A 12,360-nucleotide genomic window follows, 5' to 3' on the forward strand; every position below is an offset into this window, starting at 1 on the left:
TGTTTTATGTTTCCATTCCAGTGGTTGTTAGGTTTGAGTTTTTTGTTTAAGGAATCAATGGTGCTTTAATTCTCCTTTTTGAGAAAGTGTGGTGGAAATGAGGTGAATTGTGGCAGACCTGCTTACTAGAGACTATCTTAATTATCTAACTTTTTGAGGACCAAGAGAATAATTTCTACTAATTTTTACATCTGACTGCATGCTGTTTTCTGTAGTTAGACAGTAGGAAATAGGGCTATTAATATGAGAGCAGTTCAACAGGGTACTTTCTTACTGCCTGAAGCGTCTTGAGTCAAAACTTCATTAAAATCAAGGGATTTAACATGATAATAGCTGGAGACTCAAATACATGAGATTATAAGAAGGCTTGGAAGATGGTAGAAACAATCTAGAGAAGACGCTTGCGGATTACCATCACTGCAAGGAGTCAAGTCACAGAATTTGTGACAGGTGGTGTTAGATCAGCACAGGCTTTTCAGATTTTCTGGACTGATTTGTTAAGGTCAACTGCTGACCATGTGGAGTGGCAGATGAGGTGATCTGAACAAACAGTATCTGTTATTGGATGGAAGTTAGCTTTCCAGGAGTACTTTTAGTAAACAACTTTAAACTTATCTATAGCCTAGACTTTGTAACCAACTTTGGAAACTTCAGTGCTGTCTGTGATTAAAGGTCATTCATGATTGTTGTCCTCGTCTAGTTTTACTTAATGTGATTTGTTTTAATTTTTTTTCCTCCCTGACATGTATCACAGAATTAATCTTAAATGCAAATATTCTAATGAGCAAAACTTGTGATTTCTTGGCTAATTAAAAAGAAAACGGAGACTTACTTGGATGGCAGTACCATTTTTAGCAAGTTGGTTGTTTTTGGAAGTTTTAATTTGACTTTGCTTAACTGGTTGGAGAAAGGTATGTATTAACTTGGATAGAATGTGCTATAGAGACAGTTGAACAAGTAGAGTGTCACAGTGTATTTTTTGAAGTATTTTTTTTATGCAGATCTCTTGGTGCAAGGCCTGCCTGATGACCATCTGTGGAATAGTTTACCTTTAAGTGGAAGTACAGCAGAATCTTAGCTTATCTCGATTGCTCCTTTGCAGTCCTTTTGATTTCTGAAAAGAAGAGCTTAAGCGTTAGCATGAGCGTAGGATCCTAGATGTGATTGACCAACATGCCTTCTGTACCTTTAATTCTGTGCCAAGTCTTTGTTTTGGTTATCTCCTATATGTAGTATGAATTTCCTTGTAGCATGATGTTTGAGAATACCGTTCTACTTTGTGGTCTTCCAAAAAGTTCACTTCTCTAGTGAATAAACCTACTACTGCATAGGGAGATGGTGAGATTTTAAAGATACGTTATGTTCTTTCTGATTCCCTTATCTGACCTGGAAAGTTGGAGCTCTGTTTACTGAAAACACGCAGAGGAACTTACACAGCCCTTTCCAGAGTTCCAGCAACAGCTGTAGGCTTTGGGGTAACAGGTAATCTGGAAATAAATTCTGTTTGAACTCTGAGTGAAGGGGGCAGAGGGAAAACCTGCAACCCTAGTCTATTAAGAAATGGTACTTACTCCTTAGGGTGGCAAAGTTTTTCTGTGTGGAAAACCTGATAATACCGTTGACAGGATTCCTTGGATACCTAAGGCACTCTGCGAGTGCTCATCTGAGTAGCTCCACTAGTTTCAGTTGGGCTGTTGAGCTACTAAAAGCTGGAATTGTGGGAGCTTCTCTTACAGGTGTACAGAGTTACCAGCATATGTTATAGACTACCAGTATGGCCACTTATACTGTGAGATTTTATACAGGGGTTACATTTTTCTTTTAAAAGGAGTTTAAAGCTATTTAAAAAAACAAACAACAAAAAATGCAAAACAACAAACAAAACCCAAACAACAAAACAAAAAAGACAAAAAAACAAAAGACAAACAAAACAAAACACACACCCCCAATGCCCGTCCACCCTCCTGCCCCCCCCAACAAACTCCCTGAAATGTATTATTCAAAAAAGCAGATAACAACTGAAAAATCCTACTTACATATCTCTTACTTCTATAGTTGGTTGGTTTGGCTCCAAAGGAGATGGTGAACTAACTTAACAGCTCACTACAGCTGAAAGGAGTTTCTGCTCCTATCACCGATCTTGTGCCAGTGCTGATGCACATCGGGCCCCTCCAGAAGCCGTTTAACCTCACTAATATGGCCATGTTATTGAGTTAAAGCAGCTCACAGAAGAGTCTGACAAGTTCCAGAGCCACTGTTGAGGGATAGATGTGACTGGAAGCAGAGGAGGGGAAAGGAGAAATAAATGGCAAGGGGGTAGCAGGGAGAGAGACAGACCTCTCTCCTTTTCACTGTCAGACAACTATTTCGTTGCCTGTCCAGCTGCGTATGTAGACCTCTGCAAACCTGGAATTGCACTTTGTCTCCTGTTGTAACATCAATTGTATCAAAACTCCAATTCTTAACAGTGCTTTACCATGCCTATAAGCACTGACACCCAGAGAGATCACAACAATAATGCACACACACACACAGAGGACAAAAATAAGTCTTAGATTTAGGTTAGACAGGATTCCCTATGCCTGATTTATGTAGGCTAGGGCAGAGTTTACCAGACTAACCCCTTTCCAGACTTCACAGTACCTTTGAGAAGAGCAGGCTGTACCACAGAGTTGATAATTTATTGATGTAAGGAAATACATAAAAACCCAAACATAACAAAACACTGATGTCTTACAGTACATGTGCTTCTCTCTCCATGTCAGTGTTAGGGCTTCATTCTGTTCTAGCAGATCTCCAACATTGAGTACAGCTGCATATACCACAATAAATCTAACTGGATGATGGAGAGTAAATGCTAAACTTAACACAGTAGAATGTGACGTAACTATGGCACGATCATTAGTCCTTGTCTGTATTTCAGTTTGTCAGGGAATTATGTAGAAGCATAGGATTGCCCACCAAGTTCAGTTTACTGTAAGGAGATCCCATAATTTCATTGTCCTCTGTGTTTGAAAGGGTTGTGTATGAACTGCTTTAAGAAGCTGTCAAAGGAGAACTTCATGGTTGTTTCTCTGGCTTCTGCATCTTCCTAGGGTAGCTTTTCCAGGAAAAAGTAGAAATACATATTACAGAAAAGTAATATTGGAAACTTGTTGCAAATGTCTGAGAGGGTTTATTTTGTATTGGCAGGGAAAGTATGTTTTTTGAACTTCCAATTTAGTGTAGTTGAGAGAGGAGTTTTTGTGGACTTAGACACTTGTGGTTCCTGCCACTGAAGCAAGGATTATGTTAGGTTCTCTGGCTTTGTACAGAAGGTCTTGGGTGAACAATTCTGTTTGGAAAGGAGAAGTATCTATCTTTTCCTTCCAGGAGAAAGGCTTGTAAACATATGAGATAAATATACTGTGGGAAGATGTCGTCATGGTCCCCCGACTAGTGATATGGTGGTGTTCGTCTCTCTAGTTACATGCTAGTGAGGTGGTTCTGTGATGGTGAACTGTCTCTTATCTGTATTTTGTTTGGGCTGTCCCTGAAAAAAATAATCTTTTAACTCAGCATTCCATGCTTGGACTTGGATTGATGATCTTACAAATTCAAAAGCATTTGTTTTGGAGACAAATCTGTACAATCATGCAGTTTTAATGTTTAATAACTTCTGCTCAGGAGGAACTTTCAAGACAACTTGTTTGTAACTTTTTATCCTTTGATACTGTGGCTACTGTCTGTAATGATGAGGATTTTGTAAATAGTGGAAATAGTCTGTTGAGAATTTCAGTTTCATGAAGTGCAACAATGAAAGAACTATTTTCAACAGTTACAAACATTTTGCCGTCTGTTGTGGAAATGGCCAGAGGCAATAAATATATTTAGAAAAAGTCATGGTTAAAGTGGATCGTAATTTACAATAATCCTTTTGGTGTTGGATGGAAGCTTTTGGTTTTAGGATTTCCTACCATCGTACCTGATTAAGAATCTGCTTTCTGTGGCTGCCCTAAACCTCATTTCTACCTTCCCAAGGACCTCAGATCAAGTTGCAACCAACATTTCAAAGAATGTAACAGTGGGTTGAAAGAATTTCCTAAATTGTGCTTCTGTTGAGAAGCCTCTAGAAAATAAAATTGAGGCAATTGCATTTTGATCACCTGGATCAGATGGTGTGTAGACCATTTTCTGGGGTGTGGTTTAATGTGTCTTGACACTCTTCTAAACAGGATTAAATGCCTTTGTTCCTTTTTTTCTGCTTTAGGCTTCCAAGTGTTTTGTTTCCTTTCCTCCTTTTCTTCCTACAGTGTCTTTTTCAACAACATGAGCAATTCAGGGACAGGGTGGTAATAGAATTCGGGCTTCATTTTTTATTCTCCCACTGCCCCCCCAATACAGCCTGTCAACAGGGTTATTTTATTAAGGCATCTGCTGTCTGCTTTGAACCTATATTATCTTCTATGGTCCTTAATGTATTTAGAGCATTTGAAGAAAAGCAGTTATCTTGAGCTTCAGATGTATGGTGTAAATCTTGATAGATATTAAACTGAAACTGGTTTAAAAATCATGTTACAGTTTGTTAAACTACTAAAGCTAAAAGCTCTGCTGTTGATACAATTGTGGTGGCACAGTTTATTTTATTTATAGAACTGGAATAAACTATTGCAATATGATTTTATTGTGGTGTAGAGTTATCTAGTTTCTGTTGTGCTAGCATAGTTAAAGATAGTTAAAGACAAGGCTTTAAAAAGTTAAGAACACTTGCCCAACACAAAAACCTTCCCAAATCACTTGGTGGTTCTCATGGTACCTCTTGTAACATTGCTGGGATAAATGTGCCATGTGTCAAGCAGGGATTGAGCACATGAAGACAGGTAATGCTGATCCAACAGAACTGGCTTTCTTGTGACCTTATTTATTACCATAGTTGCACATGATTTTTGTCTCTTGCAGATGTCTTTATTTTATGATTCCCCTTATAAGTATGGAAAATGGGTGTATGTGTAGAAGAAAATACTTTCTCAGTTTTGCTTTAAGTAACACTAACCAAACAAATGAATGGGCAGGTTTTTCATTTGAGAAAATGTCTAATTGAGATAGATCAGATTGTACCTCTCCTGCCATGTATCACCAGTCCATTGCATTAGCAATCTGTGTTACTCTGATGTCTTAACTAAAAGTGGCTAATGCAGGGATTGCTTTGATATTCTAGGGAAGGTAATAAGTGATTTGATTTTTGTCTGGATTCCTGTTAGTTGCTTTTAAACTTAGGTCTTTAGTTTTAACCACTGTTGGGAGTATTCAGATGCTGTCTTCTGGTTTCTGAAACTTTACGTAAAATTTGGTTAGTGATACTTCATTTTGTGTAACATCAACTAAATACACTGCATTAGCTGTGCCTCCCTGCTGGGCTTTTGTAACTTGGAGTATGGTTAAGTTTGTTGTGAGGAAAAATAAGAGTAGGTTTGACTGCTGTTTGGGTCTGGCTGTCAGCTTGGGGCTAGTGGCAAGAAAAGCTGTCCTCCCTGTGTCGGTTCCTTAAATTAGGCTTTTTGGATTTTATCCTCAGCATGTCACTGTTATGCTTTGTTGCTATGATACAGTACTTACTCATGCAATCCACTGTAGAACGTTAGAAGATCTAAGTTGAAATGTTACGTAATTACAAATGTTTTTACAGCTGATGTTCATTATCTTGCAGTGTAACAATTCATGTCTTTGTAGTTATCTGAGCGAAATAAGCGTCTTGCAAGACTTTTATTCAAAAGAGAAATGGTTAAAATTGCAGAATTAACATTCAAAAGTATGAATTGTTCTTTATGAGGGACTAGTAATCGCTAGCTTTTTCAAAAGCTTACTCAAGTTGTTATGTTCAGTTAATAGGATCATAACTGTCAGATGGGGAAAGGGAATACAATACAATATTCTGGTGTTTGAACTTTCAAGGCAGAGGGAGCAGTTGGGATTATAGCGGAGATGTTTCAGTCCATTTTAGCAATTACTTTTTGCTTATGGAAACAAAAGAATTCTATCAGATAATTACTGAATAATACCACTGTTGACTTGTTCCAGCCACTAAATGGAAGGTGTTTTGGTAAGAAACTTGAGGAACTGGCATTATCAAAGAGTGTTTGAGTTATTAAACTTACAAACTTAAAATGAAGTTTAATTAGAATAATCTTAACAGAGAAGCATGAAAATTTTTTGTAATTTGTTCAAATTTTAAAGTGAGACTCTTAAGATTTTCCATACTCAGTGTTACAAGGCAGTTGCCTTTTTCTTGTCTTGATCATTTCCTTATGAAACTAGCAGTGCTAATATGAATACTACAGTGAATCAATGAAGCTAAGGGATTAGTAGTCTGGCTATAGACAGGTCTTGAAAATTCTTCAGGGGGAGAGCATTCCTTATTGGCAGATAAAATTGGAAATAAGTTTTTCACCAGAATGAGTGAAATCCCAATTGACTGATAGAGGAGGTGATGCTATGTTCCTGGAGTGGCTTAGAACCCCAACAAACAATTAACAATATGAATAAAAGGCACATTAAACCAATTTTTCAGTTAAAACCTTGGCTGCTTTTGTTGTGATCATGCAACTTTTAAACAGTTAAAATATTTTAAGGATGTATTAAATTTTTGAAATGTACTGTTCTTAATCCATCTTTTTAGGGCTAATGTGAAATACTAATGGAGGAATTTTGCTTATCAGCTTACAGTCTCTGCACTCTAAAATGAAAATGGCAAGTCATAGCCAAACGCTTTGTCTTAATAGGCAAAAAAAGCTGGAAAACCTTAAATGACTAAGATTGTAGCAAATTATATAGACCGAAGCATGAAAATTCAGGATTAATCCTTTTGAAATATTGGAATTGATTCTTAAGAGAAACATACATCACATGATGTCAAAAGTATGTGAAGTATTTTGCATTGGGGTAAAAAGACAGGGTTTCTTCAAAGCAGATTTTACAGCTTTTAAGCAGGTTATGTAATAAAGGATTAGGGAACAGAATGAGACAAATCGGATGAATGAAAGGTTAGTATGATGCACTGCTTCTGTGTATGACTTCTGGTGAGGGAAAGCTGGTATTTATTAATGTCTGCGTATTTCAAATAAAGTTAACTCAGGAACTTGTTTTCCATAAATGTATTTATTGCCATATGTTTATCTGTTACTACTTGTGTGAAATACAAGTTGTGAATAGCAGGTCATCGATTCTAACATACTTAAACAGATATTTTCAGTTTTGATTGCTGACTATAGAGCATACTATTCCCCATAATAAAAACCTGACAGTTAAGCAAATTTTAGTCAACAAAACAGATTTAGAATTCTGACTTTGTGTCTATAGACTTAAGTTGTTTTGTTTGGTTTTTTTCTTTTATAGATGCCACCTTCAATGAACAGCAAGATCTTTTTTGTCAGAAGTTGCAACAGTGTTGTGTACTCTTTGACTTCATGGACTCTGTTTCAGACCTGAAAAGCAAAGAAATTAAGAGAGCAACACTGAATGAACTGGTTGAATATGTTTCAACAAATCGTGGAGTGATTGTTGAATCAGCTTATGCTGACATAGTGAAAATGGTAAGTAGAATGCTCTTGTTATATTATGAATTTTAATAAAACATCTTAAACTAATCAGTTTATGACTCTGATGGCATCTAACTCAGAATTGCTGTTGGTTTTTCTGCTTATACAGTATAATACAATTCGTTAATGATAACTTGGCTTACAAGATTGCTTAGAAAGGCTTGTAAAAACAAACAACTTCTAACTTAATTATTAGCTGAAATATGATGCGTTCAGGTTAATTACAATGAAAAATGGTAAATTGCAGATGCTTGCAGTCTGGGTAAGCTTTGAAGTTGTTCTCTTAGAAAATGGCACTGTTTCAGTGCTGCCTGTCTTTATTTAAGAATGGCAGTGGAGTGATGAGCTAAAGTTTTCTGGTAAAGATTCTTGCAGGTGCAAATGTCAACAGAAAGATTTATCAGCGTAAGAAAGCAACTCTACTTTTGTAAATACTTCATATGGCTGTTTGTTACTGTTTTGGCCTTGGGGAGCTATACTAGAGTAGTGTGTTATACTCGAGTTGTAAACCACGGATTGACTTGTACTGTGCAGTTTCTACTAATGGCTTGTTGAATAAGCAACAAAATATTTGTGGTTGTTATCTGCTGACTTTCCCAGTTTTTTTATATGCATTTTCAAATGCTGCCTAAGGGATGTTTTAGATATGCCTGTACTCCATATACAGGGACTGCAAATGAAGGACATTTGACAATAATCTGAAATATTTTCAAATTGTTTTTTCTAGAAAATGGAAGTGTAAAAAGAATGTGTTCAGTGCCTGTGCATTTAGGCTAATGGTTCTCCAAACTCTGGATAAGTTTCCATAGGCACAATGCTGACTTTAAAAGTAACTATCAGGAACATAAACAGACCAGTTCAAACATATGCTCTATTACTTTTGCAGTTTTCTATACAGGGCAAGCTATTTTTTCTTCAAGTTTTGTTTGGGGTTTTTGGGTTTGGGTTTTTTATTATTTTTTCTGCAAGCAGCTGATATAGAAGGAAGATCAGATCTTTAATATGAGTAAGCGTAGAAATTCTGCCATTATACTGAACGGCTAGGATTATTGAAACCCTTTTAATTATTTTGGCTGTTCCACCAGATGCTTGTTAAGTTTTACAAAAGATCTAGGACGCTGAGGCTTTTTGTACAGTTTGGGTTTTTTTGTGTTTCTGTCCTAAATGTTTTTTACACAAGAAAATAAAGGACAGAGTATGTCCACCTCTTCTTTGTGTGGGTGCTTTATTTATTTTTTTTCCTGCTGGTGGCAGCAAGCCCTGAATCTTTGCAGTATTTTCCTACTCTGTGTGCCCTCTATAGCCTCTTACTAGAAGAAAGAGTATACTAACTAGCCTATTCTACTTGTTGAAGGGAGATTTTCTTTTATATTGGAGTTGTTTTCTTTTCTTGGAGATAAGGTAGTGTTGAGCTGTTCTTTTGAGGTTATTGTTGTTGTGCAAATGATTGGGCTCTGCGGATGCTTGGTTTTCCTTCCATAACAAATTTCCATCTCCCTTTCTACCCTAAAATGACAGAAAATGAAGGCCTTAAATGCTCAGTGAGAGCTTTTTTCAGAGCTTGAGACAAAAGATCCCTCCAAGCCTGAATGGTATTTCTAGTCTCCCTGGCAACTGGCAGCAGAAAAGGTCTTTGCTGTGAATTAGGACCAAGTACCAGCTTTCAGAAAGAACTCTGGATAGATCTCTCCCTCCAAACAACACGTGTGTCAGGCTTGAGGCCTTTCTTTGTAGCAAAACTTCTATGAGATATAATAGACTTATTTTATATATATGTATTTTTTAAAATTTTTAGACTGTTCAGTGTTACTACATTAAAAGAAAAATCATTTAAGTTTTTTGCAGAGTTTGAAGGATAGTATTTTTGGGATGAAAAAGTAGTAATCAGCCTTAATGAAACCCAGTAATCATCTGACTGGTAGTAAAGGATGAACAGACTCCAAAAATTCCCTGAAAAAAGCCAGAGTAGCATCAGTGGCAGAAGCGGAGCCAAATTCTTTCCAAAGTCCCTTGTCTTTTCCTAGGCCTGGGACACCTTTCCTCCAGCTTGCAGAGGAAGCAGTCCAGTTTCCTTGGAGTCGCCCGAGTCTTGGGGAGGCAAAGTCAACAATCCCTTACAGATATCAAGAGGAAAAATATGTTGTTCCTGGCCAGTGCATAGGCAAAGTCTGTGCAGGTGAGGAAGTCTCCTAGCGTTCCTTCCCTTCACATGGTCTCTGTTCCCGTGATAGCTCCTGGGCCAGTACCACACAATGGCTTGTGTAGTTGTCCCTGCTCTGCTTGGATCCCGAGGTAGGGAGCACTGGTTGAAATGATACCAGTGTTTTTTCAAGCCACCAAGGATGGAACAAGATCATTAAAAAAATACCTTTGTTTAGGCAGATGTGCAGGATGTCTGCTGTAGGTTATCTTTTTGGTGCCACAGGCAACCTGATTTTCCTCTAACTTCTTTGCCAAAGCCTTTGAATTAAGAACTGAGGGAGAATTTTGCTTACAAGTAGTTTTGAAGGGATAGCACGGTGGCCTGTGCACCTCCTTTCCAGGTCATCTAAAACTAGTATCTTCTCTGTTTGGAAATTCTCGATTGAAAGAGCTCTGAAAGTAGTAGAAAATTAGGGTTTGGCATTGTGAACATTTGAAGTTTTAAAACTTCCTGGGAACTTAGAAGGCTCTAGCTTTTGTCAGGTTTGGGAGCATAGCAGAAATGTCACTCCAGTAAACGTTACTCCTCCATCTCCTTGTGCCTGCCAGCCTCCCCTCGCTCCCCACCAGCACATAAAAATCCAACATAAATGAGATTGTCCTAGCAGCTTACACAAGCTGTGAATTCAGAATTCAAAAAAACATTGGGTACCCCATCTGCATGCCCACAAATTGAAATTGAATCGACTACCTCTCCAAATGCTTAGCTCCTTGGGAAGTGGACAGACAATAAGGGATGATTTTTTTCTTTTTTTTTTTCTTTTTTTGTTTTAATAAAATATAATTGCTGTATCTTAATACATTAACTGGCACATTTTCAGATGTCACTTTCACAAAACTTTGAGATGTAATTTAGAAAGCTGATGCTGGGTTTCTCTGAAAACCCATCCAGCTGTAAAAGCCTTTTATGATTTGTATTTCTTAAATCACAATTTTGGGATAAGGCCCCTCTTATGAAGGAAAGGGGATGTTTTTAATAATATGAGAGGATGTAAAGAAGAATTTGCTCACAGAAGAACAATGGGGAGTTTAATCCAAATCACAGGTTTTGATCAATACTATTGGCAAGACATTAGAAAGAAGCAAATGAGACAGAAAGCAGAAGTATTTCAAACATAATGAAGTAAATGAGCTATTTCTTTAGGGAGACAGGCTAGCACAAGCACATAGAATAAACTGTGTACCATTTTTAAGTTTCATATGTTCTCAGGAGACTGATAATGCTAGTAGAAGTACTGAATACTCTGAAAATCATAAAATTAGTTTACTAAAGATCTGGCTGAGAGGTTTGCTCTTTGTTTCTGCTGCAGAAGTATGTTCAGTAGGTAGTGCCTTTGTTTTGGGCTTGAAACTTGCATTCTGTACTCTGAGGTTCTGTGCTAAAGTGTTGACTGGTTGAGTTTATCAAGATGCATCTAGAAATAAAAGGATGTGTTTTTGAGAGACATTACCAGAAGACTTGTAAGCAGAGGTAGTGAGGTCTCTGTAGGGGACTGATCTGTATGTTGGATGCTTTTGTTGATTACTTATTAAGAGTAGACAATACCAAATAACAGAACCAGGATTGTAGTCTTGGTTTTCGGGCTTGGTTAAAATTCACATTTCCTCAAACTCCTATTTCCCCCTCCTCTCCAAATGCCTCCTTGCCCCACCCCCCAGCCAGATTTTCTTGTGCTCCAGAATCCCAAGTCCCTTGTGTTTACAAAATTAAAGGATAGCTGTACTGTTTTAGGGTTTTTTTCTGCTGTACAGAAAGCTAGGAGACTGATGTAGTGCCCATCCATACAGAACATTATTGCCCTTCTACTCTGCTTTACTACATCTTGTCTAATGAGGCAGCTGATTCGTCTATGCAGAGCCAGCTGGGTGACTTCAGGATCTTTTAAAGTCCTTTTGCAAGATTCTTCAAACGCCTTGGAGACTCCATGGAAGCTGTACAGTAGCATTTGCTGCAAACTGTCAGATATTTTCTTTTGTGTTTAGTAGGCTTGGGTGGTTAGCAGCTATTTGAAACAGATTTGATTGAAAAGATGAAAGAGTTTGAAAGATGACTGGAAAAACTGGGCTAAATGTGTTCCTGAAAAACTAGTAGAAAACGCAGAAACTAAATTAACTATGTTCTCTTTTGTTCATGTTAAAGATATTTTAAATCCAGTATGTTACATCTGGCAGAAGAGATGTCAAAAGAAAAATAAATGTCATCTGAAAGATGGGTCTTCTATCCAGACTTCTTTATACGTCAAAAATCCTTGAAGAAACCTTTTTACACTTGTGCTTTTGAAATTGATTTCATATGGCTATATCATACTTAAAGTAACTTGGTAGCTATTTTGGGTTGGTTTTTTTTTTTTTCAAAGTTACTCTGTGTTAAATCAAAAAGCTACAATTGTTAAGTGTTTCTGACTTTCCAAAACCTTGAAACACTTTGAAATTATGAAAGGTGAAAAATTGTACACAGATCGTTAGTTCTTACTTGAAAGTGAGAAATACCTTTAAATTAATTAAAGCAAAGAACTCTAAGGTATATTTTTGGAATTGTCTACCTTGCACGTGAAGAGAGCTCTGTTTAAATCATAATTGGTTA

General features: G+C 37.2%; 1 protein-coding gene across 1 annotated transcript in view; it reads left to right on the forward strand.

The window, feature by feature from the left end:
- The window catches only part of PPP2R5A (protein phosphatase 2 regulatory subunit B'alpha), a 45,170-nt gene that overhangs the window by 11,792 nt on the left and 21,018 nt on the right, over positions 1–12,360 (forward strand). The window contains exon 2 of the mRNA XM_080407984.1: positions 7,372–7,568. Within this exon, the coding sequence (XP_080264110.1) occupies positions 7,372–7,568 (197 nt within the window). The remainder of the gene's footprint in view (positions 1–7,371; positions 7,569–12,360) is intronic.

This window comes from Falco punctatus (genome assembly GCF_963210335.1).
Source record: "Falco punctatus genome assembly, chromosome: 12".
Classification (NCBI taxonomy): domain Eukaryota; kingdom Metazoa; phylum Chordata; class Aves; order Falconiformes; family Falconidae; genus Falco; species Falco punctatus.